At 40.6% G+C, this 25,981-nt stretch overlaps 2 protein-coding genes across 3 annotated transcripts in view; one reads left to right on the top strand and one right to left on the bottom strand.

Moving 5' to 3' along the window:
* lhfpl3 (LHFPL tetraspan subfamily member 3) overlaps positions 1 to 12,517 on the top strand; it is a 70,534-nt gene extending 58,017 nt beyond the window's left edge. For both annotated transcript variants that reach the window (XM_049566503.1, XM_049566502.1), the window contains 3 exons: positions 2,150 to 2,380; positions 7,200 to 7,253; positions 9,674 to 12,517. In XM_049566503.1, coding sequence (XP_049422460.1) covers positions 2,150 to 2,380; positions 7,200 to 7,222 — 254 coding nt within the window. In that variant the 3' untranslated portion in view covers positions 7,223 to 7,253; positions 9,674 to 12,517. The remainder of the gene's footprint in view (positions 1 to 2,149; positions 2,381 to 7,199; positions 7,254 to 9,673) is intronic.
* Positions 12,518 to 14,590: 2,073 nt separating this feature from the next.
* LOC125883190 (neoverrucotoxin subunit beta-like) lies at positions 14,591 to 25,655 on the bottom strand. The gene is made up of 3 exons (XM_049567410.1): positions 25,565 to 25,655; positions 18,126 to 19,587; positions 14,591 to 17,190 (listed from the first exon to the last, which is right to left on the bottom strand). Exons 1-3 carry the CDS (start codon positions 25,653 to 25,655, stop codon positions 16,701 to 16,703), a joined length of 2,043 nt encoding a protein of 680 aa, XP_049423367.1. The 3' UTR covers positions 14,591 to 16,700.
* Positions 25,656 to 25,981: the final 326 nt, after the last annotated feature.

Here is a 25,981-nt window from a genome sequence, read left to right as displayed (position 1 = left end):
CCTCACTGTGTTATTTGGTCCTCACTATGTAGCATACACAAGTATACACACACACACTTGAGTTTCCGTACTTGTGAGACACGTGAATGCAGTGACGCTCCCCCTTCTCCTTCTGATGTCCCCTATAGGACATTATTTCTGAAAAGATATGTGCAGTAGTCAACAGTCAACAGAGATAAATAATTGATCCAGTTTGAATTGTACACATATAATGTTTGACAGTTTTAAAGATAATTTTGCAAGCAGTGGTGGAGGAATTAATCAGATCGTTTACTTAAGTAGAAGTACTAATGCCACAGCGTGAAAATACTCTGTTACAAGTAAAAGTCCTGCATTGAAAATGTTACTTATGTACTTAAATATTTAAAGTAAAAGTACCCAATGCTGACAGATCTTAAAAAACAGGACCAGTTTCAAATATTATTGTTCCAATTATTCACTTAGACACAAAAACATGGTCCAGGCTGAAAAATACTGAAGTAACCCTTTAAGTACAAATTTACAGTACTTGAACTTCACTTGAGTTTTTTTTTTTCTTTTTACCCAACTTTCAGTTTAAAAACAAAATCATATTCCACAGTGTTTAACTTTATCATGTATCTTCTTTATCGGCTCATTCCAGTTCATCATTGAAGCATTATGGTGTTGAAATATTCATACCCAAGACTTTGTGTTTTTTATGGCTGTGTGATTCCATCAAAATGTTCGAGGAAATATTCTAGATATCTTTGGAAACTTTGGGATCTTCACTAGAATTTAAATAAAGTTTTGTGAATTTCTGTTCTGTTTCTGTTTCTGATAGCTGGTCGACTAAGTAAAGAAACTTCTTTCATACTCCATGCCCCCAGTGTGTAAGCGCACACCCAAGGGTATTTGTGGTAAAAATACACAAAATATATCCAAACGTAACACCCACTTATGATGATTCATTCCTCAGAGGCAACTCTTTTTCATAGCTTTGTATTATGCCCTCAGATTGCATCTTTTTTGGTCCGATATCTTCATCGTCTCAGACATTATTAATATTTCACCAGAACCAGAACCTATATTAATCATTCTGTATCTGAAATATTGGGACAACTTACCACAGCACAGCAACAACTTATCTGTATCATTACAACATCAAAACCTTCTACTTATGTCATGGAAAGAAACAACAGTTCCTACCTTCAGTATGTGGCTACATGATCTAAGATATATCTTAAAGGGCTTAATATATTACAACTTGGCAGCCCCTCAGATCACATCGTATACAAAGTGCAGTTGTAACCTCTACTTTAAATCATTTTGAGTATGAGTGAGAGAAGGGTAAGGGAAAGTTGGTTTTGTGTGTCTGGGCCTTTAGAGGCAAAGCTCCCAATAAAAGCCCCTCTCACCTCCCTCAAACACTAACCCTAAAGCTTCTTATTTATCCTTTATTTAACCAGAAAGGTCCCATTAAGATACAATATCTCTCCTGCCAGGCAGTGCTGGACGTTGTCCTGAAGTCCCAGCCCTCAATCATCCAACTTCTCCTGCCTTCCCAAAAACGTCCTCACTCTAATTATCTAAAATTAAAATTGGCCCTTGCTGAGACGTAAATTAAAACAAAACCTCTGACATTCAGACTTAGCTTTTGGCAGCGTCGTCAATAAATAAATAAATGCGGACCTCTCAGACCTGTAAATCATCTGATTGCCTCAGCTGACTGTGTGTGAGTGTGTGAATGTGACAACAGTTCCCTACTGGCAGCAGAAGTGTTGTTAGATGACTCTGCTCTCTAACAGCTCAGTCTGTCATTGTCAGCCGTGCAGCAGACGGCTAATGAAGGCAGCGCGACTCGCCACATGGTGCTGTGACATGTTGTAACATATTCTCTCTGTTTCTGCCTCCTTCCTCACCTCCCTGTCCCATTTCTGCACTGCTGTCACCTCTTCTTCTCATACTGCCTTATTTCTTTTTTCCTTATAAAATATATTTCACCCTGTTTCTCTGCAGAGTTCACCTGCTCATCACTCAAGATACAGACCCTCTGCTAATATCTCCTCCATGAATTTACATTTTATTGACTACTTCGTGTCTTGTGCATTTTTCTAGGTTCACAGAGTATCCCAAATCCAAATCCTCTCGTGGTAGCCAACTAACCCGTCTTTCTCTCCTCCTGATCCAGGTACATGTCTGATTCTGGGCTGCATGATCTACCCGGATGGCTGGGACAGCGACGAGGTGAAACGGATGTGTGGCGAGCAGACGGACAAGTACACGCTGGGAGCTTGCTCGGTGCGCTGGGCCTACATCCTGGCTATCATGGGCATCATGGACGCCCTCATCCTCTCCTTCCTGGCCTTCGTGCTGGGGAACCGTCAGGACAGTCTGATGTCTGAGGAGCTGCTGGGAGACAGTAAGAGGATAATGCCGTCATGGCTCAGTGGGCACACACAGGCCATGTGTGTGTTAGGCTGCAGGTTCTGGAATAATGCAGTTGGTCAGGGAGAGGAGAAACAACAGTGCACATACTTTGTGCTCTGATCTGAGGCCGTTTTCATGGTCAGACTCACAGAAACATCCTGTAAATGCCCTCAGATTAAGGTTGTCACGATACAGAATTTTAACTTCAATAAAAAATAGTATAAAAAAATGATACCTCTTTCAGTACCATGGCAAAAAGACGAAAAAGTCCTTGGCACACAGAATGGGAAATTTTATTTTTAATGAACAACCTGCACACAGCGCTGATACAGAAAGAGTTACTGCTTGCCTCCAGTCACGTGGTGGCTTTGTTGTTAGAGAGAAGGCTGTAACAGCCACAGGTTGAGGACCAGTTGATTTTCTTTCCTGTTGTTTCATCTTTCCAGCCTTGGGATGCAAATCTGATTGTAGATCTGTTCGTTTTTTTAGCTTTGATACATTCACTACTATTAAATGTGTAATTAACAGAGATCATGTTGTCAAGTATTAATACTTCTGACAGCCTTAAATTAGACAGACCCAGAAAAGCTGCGATGATTCAAATTCCAGGACTTTCCAGGCCAAGCTCCCTCAAATTTAAGGACCCTACATGGCACAGTTTGGGACAGGACTCAAGATTAATTAGTGTTACAGCAATGAGAAGTTACATAGTGAGATCCAGCAGGATTTACAGAAGCTCACAGGCAGAAAGAATGAGTTCTTCTCAGTTGTGCTGTGTTACAGTGACAGAAATTGAAGCTCTTTTGATAATATCTGCTATCGTTGCATAAAATATATAAATTCAAGCACCTTTAATAACCCATATCTATTAATGTCTGTTATCAAAAATTTTAAAGGCCTTGATTTTTTCCCTCAAGTTCACAATTTTTCAAGGATTTCAAGAATAATGGTAAATGCTTATCAAATTACTTAATAAATTACTTAACATGACCAATTTATTATTTAAATAGCTGCTGTTTTCGTTTTCTTTTAATTGACTACTAACTTTCCTTGGGGTCAGGACCCGTCAGCGGATAACTAGATCCGTCTGAAGGGCCATGATTAAATTACAAAGACTGAATATAGAGGAAAAACAAAACCAAAAACATTTTTGCTAAACAAGTCACATGCATTTTGCTTAATATTTGCTTTTTTTCAATACTTTTAATTGGGTTTTTTGAAGTTAAACAAACAGTGGCAATAGTATAAAAGGGAAAACAGAATTTCTGATACAGAAATGTATAAAATATTCCACAAGTCAAAAATCAGAAATACTCTAAAGGGTGATTTGTCATAAATATAATATTATAATATTATAATATATATAAATATAATATTTACAGATAAAATGTATCGTATATATCATTACAATAAAAAAGAAAATAAATAGACAAATATTTCTAAAAAAAATAAAATAAAATTTGGCAGTGTTTTGTGTCATTCAAACTGGGCTAGTTTGGGGAAGAACTTAGCGCATCTTTCTTTAAGCGGTCTATAAAGGGTTGCCAGATCTGGTAGGGTTTGTTTTCGCACCCTACTAAGGAGAATTTAACCTTCCACCACCATCTTCCATCAAATGATGCGTGCTAGTAAGGTTACAAATACTAACATATATGTTGGGAGCTGGTTAACACAAGATCAGAACCTTAAATACCAAAGAGTGCTGTCAGTGGATCAGAATCTTCAGGTCTATCCAGGACTATCTGGTCCTATCTGGTAGCAACTGAGAAATATTTTGCCAATATACTGTGACTCCTGGGCAGTGCCAGAACATAAAGGCTAGTGAGGCAGGTGATTTTACACAATGGTTGCCCATTGTTGCACACTGGACTAATATTTGGATACATGTTCCTGAGCTTATTTTATAAGTGGAGTCTATGCAAGATTTTAAATTGCAAAAGTCCATGTCTTGCACAAACTGAGGAAAAACGTACCTAATATTTGCTTGTTATCGGTAAACTAGAGAAGTGCTCCACCAGACTGCAAAGTGGTCGCTGCGTCTCTACAGAACTGTTGTAATTTCAGCCAATGCATGTTTCAGAAGCATCCTAGAGGCTAATGAAATACACACCTCGTCTATTTTTGACAGAGCTGCAGGGCGTTTCATGAAGCAGATCGAGTTCTCCAGTTAACAGGCACTGGATGTAAAATAAAGATACAATGTTATTATGAGGATTAATGTATTTTTAATAGCTAAAACACAGGCACAAATCTTTAATCCATGTCACTCATAACTGGAGTTTTAACAGTACTAACTTTGCCTGTAGGCCACAGCACAACAAAGTAAATAACAGCAATAAACATGATTAAAACATAACAGATAAAGAAACAACTGCCTGCTGAGGATAGAAGCATGAATATCAAGACCAAATCAACAAAATCTGCAAGTCTACAAAAACGGGCAGACAAAACCATCCACTTCTGAAACACTCGTGGTGTGGAATGACAGCATGCGTCAGACGAAACAAAACCAGGTCACAGCCATGGCAGCCAAAACCTGGCATAGCTGCGCCAGGTGGCACTGATGGTGTCAAAGATAACGAAAGCAATTGACCTAATCATCTCATATCATACCTAACTTGAAATGATCATAACATATTGGTTTAAAAATAAGTTGTAGGTGCTCTGGTTCAAAATGAGAGAAAACCTTTGTATGGATGTCAGTTTTTGAGCCACGACGATGCCTAAATGCTTTTAGCTGAGCGGATGTCTGGAAAACTTACGGCTCCAACTGGCTGGTTAAAATGAAGAGGAGTCAGCAGTGAGTGACGATATGAAGGAGTCAATAAAACAGGTTTTTCAACAATTGTAAATCACCGCAAGCACAAGAAGTCCTTGAGCATACAGTCTTACAAAATATGAGGCTGGTTGGTCCAGTAGATTGCAAGATTAGCTGTGGACAGACAGATACACATTTACACACATGACCAAATGCACGATCCCCTCCAGGCTTACAGCTGGCAGAGATAAAACAGTGGTTCCCAACTGGTCCAGCCACAGGGTCCAGATTTCTCCTTCCTCATTAGTTCAAGGTCCACACAGTTTAACACATTCAGCGTCATTATTGTGTTTGGCCATTCAGTAGAGCTAGTTTGCTGTCTCTGTCAAGTAGCTGTCCGTGACTCATTCACTCTACAGCAGGAAACAGCACTTGAAAATAAAGGTTCTGTGCCAGATACTCACTGTACTTCAAAGTAAAGTGTGTTTTTTACAAACTTGACACGTCTGCAATCACTTCTGGTCCACTCAGAGTGGACCCATGATCCATTTTTAGACCGCAACCCACCAATTTGGACCCACTTACCTAAAATTTTCAGTTGAATAAGTCTGAAAGGGGAACGTTGCTCTTTGTTTGAACTGCTCGTAACTCGTAGATACCTGCAGTCTGTGAGGAGAAGTCACAAGTAAACACTGCTTTGCCTTAAAGGGTCACGGGCCAAAGGACTAAACGATTCAACTAATTGTTTCAGCTGCAGTCTTGGCACTGAAGTCCCAAATTAAAACAGGCAAGTCCTCTAAAAGTCATAACACATTCTTCACTAGATTTGTCGCCCTTTCGAAATGGAAACCCCAGAAGAGTAATAGTACACTTTGTACATCTCAAAACCCATTTCATGTTAATTCACGGAGCACTTTAACAGAGACAGTTTGGTGCACGACAACATAATAAAAGCTGTAGTGCAATTACACCTGAAATGAGATTCAGGCTATTTTCAAAACAAAACAAAGCAGGTGCCACTAAACTTATTAAAAAATCCATTTGGACGCTGGCCTGAATGTCTGCTCTGTGTCTGAGATCTATTCCACTTTTGGCTTGAGGAGCATCGTGAGGCTCGAGTCCAAGCAAAGTCAAAGTGAGCTACAAGTCTGAATACATTAGATCTGTGACTCGTATCCACACCTCTGCTACGTTTTTGAGCTTAATTGGCTTTACCATTAAACCTCAGTACATTAATGAGACGGCACACATCAAAAATCTGATTCCACATCCCACCAGCAGCTTGAAATTAAAAACTCCTCCTTGCATAATTTCCCATGCTCAGCTTATTCATTTTCATACATTAGATGAATGTTGTACACCACCTGCTTGCTTCTGTTACCAGTGAGATTTTTCTGTCCTGATTGGGGCGAGGTGACAACTGCACTCGGACCCAACGAGAATGATTTAAACAGCGAGGAAGGAGGCAGGAAGAGGAGGAGAATACAGATGAAGAAGGCCGGAGATGAGAGGAGAGACGCACACAGAGAGAAAGATGGGTGACTGAGAGGAAGAATGCACCGATAGCAAGGGTTAATTGAAGCCTGGGGATGCTGGACAGAGTCATGAATTACTAATGGCTGTTTACACAGCTTGCTGCCAGCCTGTCTAAATGAATCACAGCCACCCTATCAGCCGGGACACAGTCGCCTGTTAGCTCATATAAGCAAAAAGACTGGGAGGAAGAAGCCATTATCAACGAGAGACCGGAGAGGGAAGGGCAAGACAGAGAGAGGATAATGAGCTGAGGAAGAGGAAGAGAGGCAGATGTACATGAAATATGAGAATCAAAGTGAAAAGTTGGGGATTCATCACCCAGCAGATGAAGTTTAAATTGGATGTTGTCTTATCTTGTCACTCAGGAGGATGGATAGTGACACCTGTCCAGAGGTGTTTTAATTCATGCAGCCTGTAGAGGAGGAAAAAGTGATGTAGCACTGCCACCTGCTGGTTAAAACGATGTCAGAGCAATCCTCTTTATACTGAACTGGTGTCTCTCTTTTTGTCCCCACAGAGAGCGGCAACAACGCCATATAATATCTGATAATGGTAAAGCACACACACACAGGTAAGGATTATATTTAAGTGTAATGTTGTTTATAGCAACAAATAGAAATCAGAAACATAAATCAAATCCTCCTGAGACCTCATATGAGGACATCACATTTTGGGTTTACTGCACCTTATACTTGATTCTGCTTAACTTAGACCTGTTGTTGTCATCCTTTTTTGTCCCATCTAATGATAGTAAGAGCACAATATACTAATCCATGTAAAAACAAGATGGCAGCCATCTCTGCCAAGTCAGTCTGCAGTTGATCCCGACACAAAAGTGGACAAGGTTCAAAACCTGATCACATTTTATGGTTGAAACTTGTTTATGATTAATAACTTTTGTAGTTTGATATGGCAACAAATTTGACCAATTTTAGCAACAGTAAGAAGATAAGACGCTGCTAGATAGGAAGTACTCATTTGAGGACACTGGGACTTTATTATTGTTGACAACGTTCAGTTTTTTATACATATTGGGCCCTACTGATCCCAAATAGCTAGGAGAAATTAAAAATGCATACCAAACAAAAGTTCAGGTCTCAGGAGGATAAGCTATCACTGAACCTTTCAAGCAATAATCATGTGTTTGCTTAAAATTTCTCCCATTACAAGCCACTTTATCCCCTTAATATCCAGTTTTCCTTTTTCCCCATTTCCTTTTAACCACCGTTCACAACTAAATAAGCAAAAATCAGAGTCAGTTATCATTTATATAGAGCGCAACATTCAAAAACTCCAATGTGATGATAGAGAAAATACATTTAGGAGACTATGTAACTTTTGAAAAAAGAGATTTTCCTCTTACAAGCAAAATGTTAGATTCATGAGCAATAAAACCTCCCTCTCCTCATTTCAATACTCTCAGTCCTGCAGAGAAAGTTGCTATTCCAGCATTGGTAAATACTGTCAACTCTGCAAAGCAACCCAAAAAAGAAGATAGGAGTTGTCAGAAAGACAGTCTGACAATAAACACAATAAAACATGTGTCAGTATCGAAGTTTAAGAGATGGAAAGAAAATGTTCCGCTAATAGTTTAACCTTCTGCTTACCAGAGCCAAAGGCTCAAGGCTGCAGCTTCAAGTTCACTTTTATGTAGCTAATGTTATCTAGAGCTTTGAATCACAGTGTGTCCTCCGCCTCACTCCCCGCCACTATAGAGCACCTTGCAACTTAAATCCAGCCAGTGTAAACCCCAGCTGCGGGGGACCTGACAGCCCTGGATCAGCAAGCTTTCTGTTGCTGCTGTGACACAAGTTAGTCCTGGGTGCTGTCACTGCTGCTGGTCACCAGCCTGCTGGGACACCCAGCGCTGGGGGCTTTATGCCGGCTGAATTTAGCTGCCGACCAAAGTTCCGTCTCCCAAGCTGCTCATTTGTGGTCTGATTAACAAAGAGAAAGAGTGGGATGAGGAGAAGAGTGAAGGCATTGTGCACAACTCTACAATACAATAAGATTAAATAAATCAGTACATGGAAAACACTGGGTTACTGTATGAAGCACGTGCATATGCCTGTGGTTGTCTGGTGGGAGGGGCTGAGGACAGAGAGCAAGGAGGGTGTATTTTTAATTTCTGCTGCTTTTTGCCATTTCCAAATTTCTGCCTACCCCAGCTTTAAATTATGACACCAACAACCATGCCACATTCAAAGTCACTCAAATCACCTTTCTTCTACATTCTGATGCTCTGAATGAACTTCAGCAGGTCGTCTTGACCATGCCAACGTGCCTAAATGCATTGAGTTGCTGCCACGATTGGCTGATTAGCTATTTGCGTTAGGTGTTCATCCTGATTGTGCCTTTGAATCGTCACTAGAGTTTTAAATAAAGTTCTGTGGGTTTGAACAGAACCCAGAACATATTTATGGCGATTAAATGCTCCTCAAGCAACATCAATATAATTATCAGAAGTGGCGCTAATGACAATAATGACATTCATCATCTGATAAACGTCCTCATCATGTAATGAATTGTTTATTTTTTTCATAGCATTTTTTTTTAACACAAATCAGTGCGTAAAATACTGAAATTAAATAGTAATAATAATACCCTAATCATAATCACTTAAAACAGTAGTGGATTCAGCACATCAAAATTGATTTGTTCTTTATTTACAAGTGCCTTTCAGCTGCTGCTGTGCTCATGAATCTGAATTAGAGATGCTTTTGCATTTTAAGTGAATAATTGCTGTTTAAAAGCACGAGGGTGTGTTTCTTTTTTAAAAGCATGTAAGTTCATTTGCACAATAATTGGATGATGTATGAGTGTGAACATTATGAAGCTCCCACCTACTAGGATCTTCAATCAAATGCACGGGAAAAATCATCTGTATCAATTAAATACAGTGCAAACCAGAGGGAATAACTGATCTATATCCACTGTTCTAAATTACATGTATTGCTGCGGATTATACATTATTTTTTCTCTTGCCTGCAGGTTTTGCTGCCTAAACGTGATGTTACTTCAGGATCCAGCTTCCCTCTCCTGGTCCAACCTGTGGCTGGGATGCAGAGCTGATGTGAAGGGAAAGAACAGATCAAAGAGGAGGAGGAAGAGGAGGAGGTCTGAAAGAGGCCACACAACCTTGGTGAACACCAGGATGCCGTTCGTCCTCTCTGAAAGCTCCACCCCTGTAAAATAGCCGTCTCATTCATCTCAAACTGCAGGATGAATTGTCAAAAAGACGTTCTCAAAATTAACCTGTGTTGGTATGTCACTGCATCATCTTACCCAAGCTGTTCAAACTGAAATGTTTGTCCGTGTGGATGTGAGGAGGGCTGCGATGGTTCAGCTGAAAAAAAGAAGAAAAAAAAAAACACTAAAAAGACTCTTAGTGTGGTAATTCAGCCCCGGGATACACATCATGGAGCGACGGCTGCTCAAATCGAATTAAATCAAAACAAATTATACAGACTTTGACCGACACAAATAAGGACTTAACAGACTCGAGGTCAAAGCTGTCAGATCTTCTTTCTTATCAAGTCAACAAACTCCCTGCGAAGGAATTTGGCTTTGACACTCTTTGACCTTTGATTTAAAGGAGAGCGAAGTGAGGACTGACAAAAACGACTGACTGGATAAACCAACAGAAAAACAGTGCTGTTTTGTTATAAATAAATGTTTGATGTGATAGAATCAAAGGTAGTTATTAGAGGTGAAAAAAAAAGATACTAAGCAGGAGAAAACATCAATTGTGACAAGTCTATAATCTGTGTATAGCTCTATGTTGATTAGGTCCCTGTACTTTGTCTTGACTTTGAAATGTACACTTTGAAATGTCAAGCTATTGGTCCATTATTAGTGTGTGCCATACAGTATTGTGTAATCTGACAGTATTGTGGAGTACTAACAGGGAGTAAAAAAAGTTAAACTGAACATGAATTGAAGCTGGGTAAGTTTGACTCTTTGAATCTTTTTGTTGCCTGTCATTCTTCAGTCTCACGCTAAAATAGATAGTTAAACACAAGTAGTGAGTCTGACACTGAAAATGTTCGACACATTTAAAGCAAAAAAATAGACATTTTGGGAAATACGCTCATTCGCTTTCTGGAAGAGAGTAATGCTGTGTATCTGTATATCATTTTAGAAGATGAGAGAACAGTAAAGTAAAGTAACAGTGTGTCTTTTACAATTGTGGTCTAAGGGGAAAATAATTTTTGGGCCGTAGGGGATTTTTTGGCTGCAATACCGCGAGTGGCCACTGGGAGAGATTTGCTGCAAGACTAAGCGGCTTTCCTGGGGTCCTGGTCTCAACCATTTCTGTGGTCTAAACCTAACCATGGGTTTTTGTTGCCCAAACCATGTGCATTAGTTATTGGAGGGAAAAAAATTCAATTCGCATTGTTGTACTGACGTAACACGTTTATTTTGAAAGAAGACAATGCATGTAACAGGCAGAACTTGACACAGCGTCCCAGAACATCAATAACCAACACACCCAGGGTACCTCCCACGTCATATCTGGACATGGAAGGTCCATAACCAAACATTGATATGTGACGAGGTCGGAGTGAGAGGCGAGGTGTTGAGTAGTCTGGCCTATAGCTTGCTAAATTAAAACACTGAATTGGGGGTCTTACACTTCAGGTTTTGTACATATTAAGCAAGCTTGATATAATCTTTTAATTGGTACGCCTTAGAGGTGCTAGTAAGGGGAAGTTTGCATTTGTGCTAACCTCACAAACATTAGGCTAAGCTAACTGACTAACAGAGTCAGAGAAATCAAGCCCCCAGGAAGTGCGCGGCACTTTGAAGCCAACTTGAAGTACAGCTTCTGAGTCCATCACATGATGCCATTCGGCCCAAAAGACAATTTCCCAAAGACTTACGTTGGAAAAGAAACGCCTGTAAATCAGTGGATACAATTTTTTGAGTGATCTTAAGTGCTATGTTGTAGGCAGCCAGACTTGTTTAAGTTTCTTGAAGACGTATTCACCTCTCATCCAAGGGAGCTGAAGGAGCAATAAAGATTACCATGATCTGGATGACTGAGAATCTTCGTGTTACAACCCCCATGAAATGACTTGTTACACTATCCATATGTTCATAGTAACATTTGGAAAGCCTAGAAGAGCCACAAGATTAAGTCATTGTATTCCCATTCAAGTTAGCAGAGCGCTAAACTGAAGTAGCTGGCTTGAATGTTGGAAATCTCTAGTGCACTTGCTTATTTGGCCCAGCGATGGGGAAGCAGTGGCGATCATCCAGGTTACAAGCGGCAGTTCAGCCTTTTTGGCTCCATGCACCACTGAGTGACTTTTATAGGATGGAACAGAGTCTTGCCTCCAACACTGTATCCAGGTGTCTTTATACATCCATTGGACAAACATGAGGGTGGTGTCAATCTTTTAAGCTAGCCAACTCTTCGCTAGAAAACTAACCAGCCCATTTCCCAAAGTGTTGAATTTCTTGAACATCTTTTTTTTTTTTAAACAAAGTAGGACAGTTTTGAGTGTCATGCGGCAATATGATATTTGTGAACATGCCTCCTTTGTGATTTGCTGTTACTTCAGGTGTTTCCAGGTTGAGCTGAAGGTCCTGAGTGTTTGTTACCAAACTGAAATACAGACTGTTACTCCAAAAGGACTCATTGAACTCTCCTGCCCTGTCATCAGGTCACATTCCTGGGCCCAGAGGTGTAAGGTGGAGGTGGAGGTGGAGGTTGTACTTCTTTCTCTCAAGTCATTTTGAGACTATGACAAGATGTTGAACCCTTTTCTGTACGAGTCTATCCAGATGAATAACTTCTAATATGGAATCAAAGTGTGAGATATAATAAAATATGACCAAATTTACTAAGCGGTGTGTGCCTGTGCTTTAGTTTGAAGGTTTTTTTGAAAATGAGATCAAAGAAAAAACATTTTGTAGCTAGATGTCTTGTGGGTTTTTTATGTTTTGGGCGAGGCTCCTTAATTCCAATTAAAGCAGGGCTGTAATAACGTATTTAACATTGAGGGGGACCATTTTCAGTGAAGACCAATGACTGTAAAAAGATGGACAACGCGTCTCAACTTCTCCCTACTGTACAAAAATAAGGCCAAAATATAACAGAAATGGGCGCCACCATCTTGGGCTGGTGACGCCAATTTTATCACAACAACTCATGATGTGACTCAGTAGTACCAGTAGTGCCTGTATGTACTCCCAACAACGTCTGGGCATGCTCCTGAAAAATCAATGGATGGTGTCCTGGGGATCTCCTCCCAGACCTGGATCAGGGCTTCAGTGAGCTCCTGGACAGTTTGTGCTGGATCTTGGCAGCGTCGGATGTACTGATACATAATGTCCCATTACTCAGTTGAATTAATGTCAGGGGAGCGAGAGAGCCAGTCAGTGGCCTCAATGCATTTGTCATCCAGGGACTGCCTACACACTTTGGCCACATGATGCTGGGCATTGTCCGGCACCAGGAGGAACCCAGGGCCCACTGCACCAGAGTAACGTCTGACAGTCGCTCTGAGGATTTCATCCTGGTACCTTACAGCAGTCAGGGTACCGTTGGCTATGACATGGAGGTCTGTGTGACCCTCCAAGGATATGCCTCCCCAGACCATCACTGACCCACCACCAAACCGGTCATGCTGGATGATGTTACAGGCAGCATAACGTTCACCACAGCGTCTCCAGAATCTTTAACACCTGTCACATGTGCTCAGTGTGAACCTGCTCTCATTTATGAAGAGAACGGGGCGCCAATGACGGACCTGCCAATTCTGGTGTTCTCTGAAGAATGCCAATCAAGCTGCACAGTGCTGGGCTGTGAGCACAGGTCCCACTAGAGCAGTGGTTCCCAACCGGGGGGACGCAACCCCCATAGGGGGGTCCCAAAGCTCTCTTGATTTTAAGGGGTGTAAATTTAATGTGTTCTTTGTCAACATTTAGGGGTTGTAGATTTTGGGGCCCCAAAGTTTTTACCATAGTAGACTTTGGGGCCCCAAAGTCTACTATGGTAAAAATATGGGTCCCTCAAGAAAATGGTTGGGAACCACTGCACTAGAGGACATCGGGCCCTCATGCCACCCTCATGGAGTCTGTTTTTGACAGTTGGGTCAGAAACATGCACACCAGTAGCCTGCTGGAGATCATTTTGGTGGTCTCTGACAGTGCTCCTCCTGTTCCTCCTCACACCAAGGAGCAGATACCGTTTCTGCTGATGGGTTCATGCCCTTCTACGGCCCTGTCCAGCTCTCCTTGTGTTACGGCTGCCCTCCTATGTGTGGCCACCATATGTAAAACCTTTCCCTTTTTGGGAGTTGTCTTGTTTTTGCCTTTCCATTGCACCTGTTGTCACTTTGATTTGCACCACAGCAGGTGAACCTGATTCATCATCACTTGTGCTTCCTAAATGGACAGATTGATATCCCTGAAGTTTAACTGACTTGGTATTATACTGTGACCATTAAGTGTTCCCTTAATATTTTTGAGCAGTGAAATTTCTTCTTATTTATCATTATTTGCCTGTGCATGGTCACGGCAGGAGCCCATCTGCTTTCTGTTCTGTTTTGCTCATTTTCTACAGTCTGCTTATTTTAATGTGTAAAGCTTATGTTGATGCTAGATCACAAAAGATTAACTTGTCACTCTGTGAAGTTCACCTTAAAGTGGGTTTTGACATTTAGTGTTACTTTTCATGAGAGGAATGTTCAAAACATGAAATGGATGAAACTAATCATTCTTACATCTCTCAAAAAAAACAACTCAATCTCTAAAGCTGTGTAGATAATGTTTCAGTGTTTATTAAATGTTAAAATACAATTTAAAGACAGATATACTTATCTTTGGCACATTCATTTCTTATGGAAACAGAGGGGAAACACAAGCTTGTGAAGCCCAACATTTTAACAAGAAAAAAAATGCACAAAGCCTGAAATCATGAAGTCATCAGAGGAGAGACACACCACACTAGTCAGTTAATATGTCTGTAAATCAATGCAAAGAAAGAAATGCAGCCGTGAAATAACTGCACATAATAAGGAATGATTAGATAATGAATTCAACAAATCAATCAACAGTTTAACAATAACTGAATTAGTTTCCATTACATAAACCCACTATTGCAAGTATAACATGATATAAAGCACATTTCTAAAATACCAACACCTAAAATATATTTTAATGCCATTACATTGTATTTTTGCACAAACACACGAGGTGTGTAAATACATTTTTGATTTTATCAATCAATACAAAGGATTTAACTGGCATGAAAGTTTCTATAACAATGCTGCCAAAAGCATCAAAATAAAATTTGTCAGAACACAATTATAGTAACATTAACACAACATTAACATTGATTCATATTAATCATATAGTGTGTGTGTGTGTGTGTGTGTGTGTGTGTGTGTACAGAGTGAGGACATTTTAGCTGGTCCTTAGGTCAGATAAGGGTTAGGGGGTCTAGGGTTAGGCATTTAGTTGTGATGGTTAAGGTTAGGGTTAGGGGCAAGGGAATGCATTATGTTGATGAGGGTCCTCACAAAGATAGAAGAACAAGTATGTGTGTCTTTGTCATTTACTGTCTGTCCGGTTGTTGGACAGCAAAATATGGCCCAGCTCCTTAATGAGTATTTTCACCCATTTTTTCAACATACAAATTTCAAACATTTTTTATGTAAAAAACAAATTTGATTTCTAAAATACTTTGATCTGCTTTTATTTTTTTTACTTGCTATGTGCCAGAATACATCCTTGCCCTAGACGAGAATTCAAACAATTAAAAAATGTATTAAAAGGCTTCAAAATCTAAAAATAACACTATGTACTGACAACAACTGTCTAAAAATGTACTGCTATAATCATCTTTGTTTTAAAATATATTATATTTTCATGAAAATGTTGTCTCTTTAAAGATGTGTTCCAGTTCGTCAGATTTCTACAAAAACATAATTTAATCAGGTATGAAAATGTCAGTTATATCCCGAAGACGCCTGTCTCACTTACTGGTTTTCAAAAAGGCAGGAATGCTGCTCAAGCACTGGTTAGCTTTTTTTTTTTTAAATTCATTAAATGAATTCATTAAAAGTTGTATCAACTTTTTGCTTAATGCATATGATGCTAGCTCAATCAGATTTTTACCTCTGACACCCATTATGTATGCTATTCAAGAAAAATTAAATCACTGGGAGGTTGGCTCATTATAAGGTTTGATAGTCAAGACTTTGATCTTTTAAAATATTTTTTTCCCCCCAGTCTAACTGAAGAGTAAAAATAAAAAATAAAAACTCCAACAAATAAGGTCTTGTCCTAATTCTCAAGAATGTGTAAAAAAAACAAACAAACCAACAACAATAAATTGTGAAGACAATAAAGCCTCCAAAAAATAGCATTTTAAGTCTTGTGTATGATTTATCCTGGCTTCATATGAGCAGAGGAAATCTCCCCGAGGCTAATTTATACAATGTAAAATGCTATAGGCTTGTGTTAATATCGTTAGCATGTTATATTTGTTTGGAAAACATATTTAGTATAAGACAGTTGTTTTGTCAGTGAACCTTGTGAGCTGTAATAGAGCCAAATTTTGTAACGTTACCTTTGTTAAATGTTGCTGTTGTCCCTGGCTTTATATGAGTAGAGGAAAGGTTCACTAGCTGCTAGGCTAATTTATATAATGTAAAATGCCATAGGCTTGTGCTAAAAACGTTAGCATGTTGTATTTGTGGGGAAAATGTGTCCAGATAAAGACAAGTGTTTGTCTGTGAATGCTGCAAGATATTTTCTGAAGGTCTTGCATTCATTGTCATTGTTGTGCCTTTTGACGTGCTTCGTTTAATAAGGTCAGCTTCATATTGATATTGATATTGATATTGATTATATTCTGGTCCGTCTGGGTTTTAATGTATTTTTTTTTTTACTTTGTGAAGCACATTAAAGCTAAAATGGGGTGTTAAGTTGCTCTTTAAACTTTAAATGTAAACCCATATTCCTATCAACAGACCTAGACTCTAACAAGTCTCCATACTTGCTCTTACTCTACTGGACGCAGGTACCCGAAGTTGTTTGTATGATAAACCCAGAGGCCTGGGTAAACAGGCTCAGTGAATGTGGTGCGAAAGGTGTATAAGTGGCTCAGTGTGTTAGAAGAGACCTTGTAGAAGGACAGAGTGCCAGCAGGCTGGTCCAGATAGACCCCAACTCTGCTGCAGCCACCAGAGGGAAAAGGAGTGTGCCACACCTCCCCATTGTGCCATGCTCTAAGTAGGTGTTTGTGAGGTGATGCACACTGGCCAAAAGCCCACGATACGGTATTATTTCCAAACTCAGCCCTTGAACTGCCAGATTTTCTTTCAATCTCCTTGTATGCCACAGCTACATAATTAGATTCCTTAGGACACTGACTAAACTCAACCTCCCAGTAATGGCGCCTGTTTAAGCTCTCGTAGCACAAAACCTGAGTATGTACATCAAACCTCTCCTGGCAATCGGGATATGTCTGCCATTCTCCGCATGTCATCCCGCTTCATCCCGCTCCTGCCCGCTCCCGTTGAATTTCTGACCATTACCGCCTGCAACCGCAATGTGTGTGTTACACTCCCGCCCGCTCCCACAATGTTTATGTCCACTCCCGCCCGTTCCCGCAAAACTCAGAATTTATGCCCGCACAATAATAGAGATGCATTGATTTTGTGTCTTCTCCCGTCCCGCAGGAGAAAACACGTCATTTTATAGGCTATTAATAAAGAGCTTCATTGGGTTGTTTGTTTGTTTCCCTGGTCTGCATGTCTTTTGACGCACTGGTCAGGAATAGCGCTCCTATTTCATTGTTTTCATTTAGTTTGTAATGAAATAAAGGCTGTTTCATATTCTATTCTCCTCCTCTGTATTTATTTATTTTTCTACCTTTATATAATCACGCAGTGATTGAGGTTAGGGCAAGCCTGGCGCCAGGATGAAGTTACTGAGGGGGCGGTTAAAAATTACGAGGGGGCAAATCTTTATTATGCAACATAGGTTCACACAGTGAGTTATAAAGAGCGCGCAGCCGTGCGTAATTGTCGCACGTAATGACAGCTCGACGCCGGTGAAACACAATAAACTGCATGTCTTCTTTCATGTTTGTCTCATGACAGATGGAGCTTACAGACAGACAGACAGGTGGAGCAAGCGGCAAATTGGTACGAAAGCTGGTTCAGGGCATATTCGTCCATTCATGAATAAATATGGAGTGGAAACGCTCATGCATGTGCACCAAGTTCCTACATTAATTGAAAAGCTTTACAAATATGCCGAAAATAATGTGTATATGTCTGGCTTTCTGTTACATCCCGATCCCACAGTGTTTTTTTTTAGCCACCCGTTCCTGCCCGCAGCAAAGTTAAAAAAAAAAAATATTCTTGTGGTTATCGGTTAAACATTGACACTGTTAGTTTTACCAAAAACACATAAAAACCACCAGATCAGATCTCTTCTGTCTGTGATGGTCTCCACTTCAGGCAGTTCGGGCTTTGAAAAGTCTTCAGTGTCCAGGATGCCTTCCTTGTAACGATAGATGGTTGCTCCTTTGTATTTCTCATTTGCAATGGCTGCTACAAGGAACCGGAATCGTTTGTTTTTCTTCTGTGCTTTGGCAAGATCATGGAAATCTTTGGCTTTTTCTCTCATTCTGATGAAAACATCATCGGAGAAGTACCACGGGTCTTCATTGGTGATGCTCAATTCAGGTGAGTTCAGGTAGTTGGTCAACACATCAAGGCAGGGATCGATGCTGCCCAGGGAGGTGAAAACGAAGCACAAAGCATCATCTACACCTGGTGCGAGAACCTCTCTGTCCAGCCCTGACTGATTTGGGACGATCTTTATTCCCTTCATCATATCCACAGAGGATCTGATGACGTTGATCTCTCTCTCCTTATGAAGCAGCCACTTGCTTAGTTTTTCATGACTGAATGGTGACTTGTCTCTGTCTTCAAAGAGTTGCGCTATAGAGCTCTCATCTTCTTTCCCTTCACGGATGGCTAGGAGTTTCTTTGCCATGGTCTGCTGGAGGTTAGACTCATAATAGCCACACAATTTTTGGAAAGTGCGTAACCCTTCTTGAATCTGTGGAAAGTTCTCTACCACTCTGTCTTCTAGAGAATCGTTGCATCTCATTCTCATTTCCCTTAAATCTTCCAGAGCATCCTGTGCCTTCCACACCAGTCCAACACTGATATCACACATCAGATCAGCAGCTTCCAGATCAAAATTCTTCAGCGGCATCAGCCAGACCTTCACTGGAACGCTGTTCTCTCCATTTTTTTCCAGTAGCTGTGGGAGTTGTACGTAGGTCTTCACTGCATCTTCGAATGTGGCAGGGTTGCTGTCAAGAATGAAGTCTCCGTAGAATTTGCAGGAGAATTTGTTGGTCAGGGTTTTTTCCTCATCAGTCAGTTTGATGTCAACTCTTCCCTTAACATCAAATGACGGGATCTTCTTTATCACAGCTTCCATGCTGCCCTGGATGTCCTGAACGCTGTTGTCTTCTAACTTCTCACTGTCAAACACAAAGACAGCATTTGCCCCATACTGAATGCCTGTGACGACATGTGTTGCCATGCCCTTCTTAATGACATCCATGTCTTGGGTTTTCACGGCTCCAAGGTGATTCACTGACAGCTGCTTGAAGCTGGTAGTAGCTTTGAACCGACCTGTCACTCTGCTCTGATTCTTGAATTTCTTCTCATCATTCAGATACTTGGCAGATCCTCCAACTTCAACCAGTCCACACAGGAAACTGGCCCTCAGAGAAGCTTCAATATCCAGCAGAGAGGACTTGGATTCAATGGAGTCAGATGCAGAAATGACAAAATCACTGCTGTGCTGAAGATTTTCAGTAGTGTGCTCTTCTAGAGTTTTCTCTTCCCACAATGTCATACCTGTAGAGATTGGAAAACATCAGTCATCTGATTAGAAGGAAAATGTTTTTTGTTAAAGATTCACACCAAACATGTCCGGTGATTAATATTTTGTTAACTGGTCCTGTAAAATTAACCTAAAACACCTATCCAAGGAATACCCAAAGCAATTTGAAAGTTATTGTTGTTCCACTTTTAGAACATGTACATGCAGGGTCTCATTTCAAAGATAAAACTGATGTTTTTCCTCAGCAGTAAGAATCACTGTAAGTGCTTCTGTCATTGGATAATCAGGATATGTAATAACAGCCTCATTCAAGTCTCGCAATGCAGGCGCTGCGTGAATGCGTAGCATGTGTAAACACAAAGAATGAGAACATGGTGGAAGGCGGTGATAGTGGCACTCAGGACATCCCCCCCAACTAAACGCACAAAGTCTGAGGTCTGGGCGTACTTTGGGTTTCTGAAGAATGCCGAGGGACGGCTGGTGGAGGACAACTATCCTGTGTGCAGAACATGCAGAAAGAAAGTTGCTGCGAAGGGCAGCAACACTACAAATCTGCTGGCTCATCTCCGTGACCGTCATCCACAGCTTTACAGCCAATTAATGATGGGAATTCCAGCTCTTTTTAGAGAGCCGGTTCTTTTGGCTCGGCTCACTAAAAAGAGCCGGCTCTTTCGGTTCCCAAGTGGCTCCTCAGATTTTTGTTGCTTAAATTAATGTATTATCAACAATAATGTAAAATCCATTACTAATGTAAAAAAAATACATTATATCAAATGTTTATTATTTATATGGCTTTATATACTCTACAGAGTGCTACAAAAAAATAAATTATAAAGTACAAAAAACTTTTAACTATTTTAAATTTTTGGCTTTTTACTATTAAACATTTAACCATCTTAAACAGAAGCAGCAGTTGCAGTAGACACACTGGCACCTTGATTAATAGCAGGTTCCCTTGCTTGTCTTTTTTCTTCCAATGTACTGATGGATAAACAGTTCTCATGTGCCTGTGCAGGTTGTTTGGATATGAGATTTTAATCTTGCAGACTCTACACTCTGCCCTGGTGTAGCACAGTCTAAAACATTTAAGTTTAGACTAATAAATATGTTTTAAAAACTATTTAAAATAGAAGTATTTCATATGTGGAAAAGTGTTTAAAGGCTATTTTATTAAAATAAGTTAGATTAAAGAGTCTTAATTACAGTTCATAAGTGAATTAAAAACAACAGTGCTATAGGCAGATAAATAAATCTTTGTCTGTGGGTGTATAAAGTTCATTGACGTTTAAATAGTTTGTTTATGATGCGCAGAAGAGAAACGTGTTCAGCTCACAACCTAGTTTCTGAGAGCATCAGGTTGTCAGTCATGTCATGTTGTTAACTGTATTGGTTGTTATTCACTCGTCAGCCTATCTGATAGGGGCGGGATGTAGAGGAGACCCTGTAGATTACAGCGTCAGACGAAAACAAAAGACGCTGTGTGAAAGTACGCTGCTGGAGATTTGTGTGTGTCCATTACGTTGGTGGATGCAGAGTTTACCGAAGTGTAAGGGACATATTGCAACTGCAGAAGGTAAATAACCTCTGTGTAATCTGTATATTGTTTCATCAATATGTTGCATGTAAAATATTGATGCTAATCGCGATTAGCGAGTTAGCATGGTAGCTAAACTAGCTCATATCTCACTGTATTAGCCGCTAATGTTATTGTGTGTGCTGATATGTGTAAATGTTTATTAGCTGGAAGCTCGACATGAGTTTCGGTGTGAGATATGTGACTGAGAAAAACTGTCATGTACATTCGTTAGACTGAGGACCAGGAAAAGCTCCTTGGACTCTCTGTACCAGGACTGTTGTCGGCAGCCCGCCGGTGGCCTCGCTCCTCGTCTCCCTCTCGTCATACTGCGCCAGGTTTCCCCCCTTTACCAAGTTCACATCAGGATTTGTGAGTAACAGAAACACAGTTAGGGTTGGGACTCGTTAGGATTTTAACGATTCCGATTCCTCTCACCGATTCCTACATTATATTCATTATACTTGCTATACTTAAAAAAGTATATAATAAACACAAATGCAATCATACAAATACAAAAACTTTCTTCTAACTGTTGCACAGTACAATTAGATGAAAATACACATTTGTGTGTGGTGTGTATTTCAGATTTAGAGCTTGTATCATCTCCCTGAGAATATATAAAAACAAAAAGTGATTCTCTGATTTCTACAGTAACACTATTACCTCAAATTCTCGGACCTCCCACCGCCCGCCTCCGCCTTGATTAAACACTGAAAATAAAATAAAAGAGGGAGACAGGTGTCTCCTATTTTATCTTATTTTGTTATATTTCTCCCTCTCCCCTTGCTGGAAGCGGACCACGGAGGTCTCCCTCTCCGCTGAGCACCCGGCGCACCCCGGCCTGTTAAAGCCTGTAACTATAACAACTGTGTGACACAAACTCAGTGCTTTAGTAATTAAATAATGCCGGGCTCAGTCGGGTTCGGACAGAAATATGCGGCCCGTGCCGCACTCTAATGGAAATGCACGTGACGTTGGGTTTTTTTTTTACAATCTAGGAACCGTTTGCAGGAACCGTTACTCCAAATGTGATGGAACCAGTTCCGGAACTAGAACTTTGGACCCAGTTCCAAAAAAGAACCGGATCCGGATCCCAACCCTAAACACAGTGCACGTGCATTTTATTTTACAGCTTGCCTAGCAAGTGAAACGACCAACGAATCAGGCCTGCAACGGTTTTTTGTTTTGTTTAAAGGACATTACATTAATTATTTGGGTTGCAGAGTGAGTGTGAATGTGGGTGATTGTGAGCCTTTTCGGTGTAACTGAAAAATAAGGTAAACAAAAGGTCACAACTGTTGAGAAAAGAACAGAAAAAGGAACACATGTAAGTTTTGTGTAATTTCATATTTGTTTATTTTATGACTGATTTAAATATTGGTTTTCCTTGACTAAATTCGTGATTTGCATTTAAGGTATTGTGTGTGTGTGTGTGTGTGTGTGTGTGTGTGTGTTGTTTACATTTCATTAAGGTGTGTTTTGAGAAAAAAAGGGAGTAGTGATTTAAAAAGCATAAATAATTCTTAGTGGGTTAAAACTAGTGATTAAAATCATTTAGTCCTACTAAGTGGAGGCACCGCCAAATATTTGAAATTAATAATTGAGCTGTTTGTAAATTGGAAATCTTATTGTGTGAACAGGTTAATACGGACCGCCATAAATAAATGTACCCAGGGCCCCGCTCACAGTACTGCCACACGGGTTATTCAGTTATTAACCACCTAGCTACAGCGCTTGACAGTGTGAGCGTTTCACTCGCATTTGCAACTAAAAATACTCCAGCTGCCTTCCCTATTCCCTCTTCCCCATGTGACACGGTTATGGGCGGTTTTCCAAGCCACTGTTGGAACAATGCGCTCTTGCGCCGCGGTAGCACATACACAATGAATGGGTTTGTCGGCGGAGGTCTGCGCTTTGCGCGCTCTGTGTGAAAAGGGCTTAAGTCCCACTGTCGGCAGCGTGGAAATAAGTCAAAGTGTGGAGGAGATGGACCCGGTTAAGCGGCGGATCTCCGGGGAAGCCTGTTCCGTTCTCCCCGTAGTTCAAATAATTTCAGCTCTGAGCGCAGTGCTCGGGCGGAAAATCAGAGCGGTGCGCGACGCCAAGGGTAGCGGTGCCGCTTTGTCAGGCGTTACTGCCCTCCCCGTAGACAAACAATGGGACAGCCAGCGCAAAGCGGTTTTACAGCTGATCATGTGTAGAGGCCTTTAGGGTCCGTTCGCCACGGTACCGCTGCTGGGCAGGGTGGAAATAAAGCCCTTTTCACACAGAGCGCGCAAAGCGCAGACCTCCACCAACGAACCCATTCATTGTGTATGTGCTACCTTGGCGCAAGTGCACACTGCTCTGCCACCGAGCTGAGCGGCGCGCGAGGGGGCGCATGTCGCGGCGTCTGCGCGCTGTGACAAAACCTCGGCGCCGCGCGTCCAATAGCAGAGAAGAGCCTGAAGTAGACCCGGAAGCGGTCACCATGGAGCTGTAGCTCCTGAACGAGCCTGTACTCCCCCAAATCCTGTCCTCTGCGCCCTACCCTGCGGTGGCCGCCGCAAAAGCTCTGTGTGAAAGAGGCTTAAGTCCTGCAGAGTTTCAGAGGACCTGGAGAATGTTTTAGGATAGTAATAACATTATATAAGATAATCATATTGCAAAGATAATATATATAAGATAATAACATTAAAGACAAAATTAAATTGCAATAGGCCTACTTTTTCAAAACTTGATGATTTTACCTTTCTGTATATTTTGTATACAAATTCATTAAATAATTTTGCTTGTAAATGTCTATTTGCATCACGTTTATTACGGAAAACACGTTATTTGATCAATTTACATTGTGCCCCTAAAGTTCTTTGTGCGCTCCTTACTTTTTCAACTTGGGAGCACATGTGCTCCTTGGGAAAAAAGTTAGCGTCAAGCCCTGAGCTACATGGGTCGGGTGCTACACTTGTCAATGTAATTGAAATGATTCCGAACCACACACCACCGTGCCGCCCATGCTTTGTTCATTTAAAATAAAATTTTCTGATGCTGTGCCAATCCCTTGCCCCTTTAATGTGAAAGTTTCATTTTAATATGAGATTTTGACTGTTAATATTTTGGTATGATAAGGAAGTTACAAGATTTAGTGAAGTTATTTCAATATGTCTATTTTTTGGACATTTTACAGCACTTAAAAAAATATCTCGATATTATCGTTTACCGTGATAATTTGGTCACTATAATCGAGATATCAAATTTTTCATATCGTTACATCCCTACAGACGAGTAGAAACGGGCAACACATTGTCACAACAACCTCATAACAACGTCAACAATATAGTGACATTTGGTTATGGACTTTCAATGTCCACATACAACGTGCAAGGTACTCTGGGTACATTGGTTGTTGACGTTCTGGGATGCCGTGTCAAGTTCTGCCTGTTACATGCATTGTCTTTAAAAATACACTTCTATTTTCACAGGAAATTTACCGTTTACATACAGTCTCTTTCAAAATAAACGCACAGTACAACACCGTGAATTGACATATTTTTTCCTTCAACAACAAAAGCATATGGTTAGGTTTAGGAAAAAAGAACAGAGTTTGGCTTTTGTAATCGTACGGGCTGTGAATGCTGCTCTCTCAAGTGAAGGTCGGTGGTTGCTAGACCCATCCACCACCCCTCCAGCCCACCCTACTCAGACTTTGACTGCCTTATTTTCATTCTTGTTCTGCCGCGTTTTACCTGGCCAACCTTTCAGGTGGTCAAGTACACTGGTTATCTGTCTCTGTGTGTCAGACCTGTGATAGTCTGGTGACCTGTCCAGGGTGTACCCCGCCTCTCGCTCAATGTCAGCTGGGATAGGCTCCAGCCCCCCTGCGACCCTCAACAGGATAAGCTGTTACAGAAAATGGATGAACGAATGTGAAGAAATATGAATGTTTGAGATGATGCAACAGCAGTTTGTGGATATCTATGGATGTAATAACATATTTGGACTAAATATTTTGCTGAATTTAGATTGTCTAGTCCACTGGAAGTGTATGAAGACTGTATGAGGACTGTTCTTGTTGCCATAATATGGATCTGTGGATTATGATAACGCTTCTAAGGTGAGTTATTTGTTTGTTTTTTGTCTGACGGTGTTTATTAAACCTGCCTTGATGGTCATATCTTGACATTGTCTACATCTGTCGCCTCAGGGAGCGCAAGTTTCTAACGTTAGGTTGCAGGAGTAAATCACTTAAACCCAGCAAATATAGCAGTTTTTTTTTTACATATCATTATCATCACACAATACCTTATGAGCCCACAGGCAGACCGTTGTATTTGTTAAAATAGTGGTACTGCTTTATGAAATGATTTTAAAGTTCCTGTAGGCAGATACATTTAGAAATATTATTTAATAAGATTGTAGTCTAAGTCAAGACTTACCTGGGATCAGTTCATCTTTCCGAGCGTCGTAGAGCATTCCTAGGGTGAAAGGTCGACCCAGGGCTGCAACTGTGATTTGATCTGAGGCCATTTCTCCAACCTGTTGAGAAAAATGATCACACAGCCCTTAACACTTAATTTACACTCTTAAGTTATCCAAGTGTTGAGAGTTTATATCACTGGGAGTCAATTCTCCTCCTTGACACAAGCATAAAGGACGACAAAGATAAGAGACAGAAAGACTGACAGTCTACTACACTTAGAAATACTGTGTTTCCCTGCAGACACTGACAGTTTTACACAGTTAAAGAGGAGCTATGCTACGCTATGTTATTTCTATGCATAAAGGTGCTTTTAGACCTAGGGTTGTCTTGATTTGTAATTAAATTACCTCCTGATTTGGACCAAAGTTATAAA

This window comes from Epinephelus fuscoguttatus, linkage group LG22 (assembly GCF_011397635.1).
Source record: "Epinephelus fuscoguttatus linkage group LG22, E.fuscoguttatus.final_Chr_v1".
Lineage (NCBI taxonomy): Eukaryota > Metazoa > Chordata > Actinopteri > Perciformes > Serranidae > Epinephelus > Epinephelus fuscoguttatus.
Note: the sequence above shows the minus strand (reverse complement) of the source record. Positions and strands in the feature narration are given on the sequence as shown.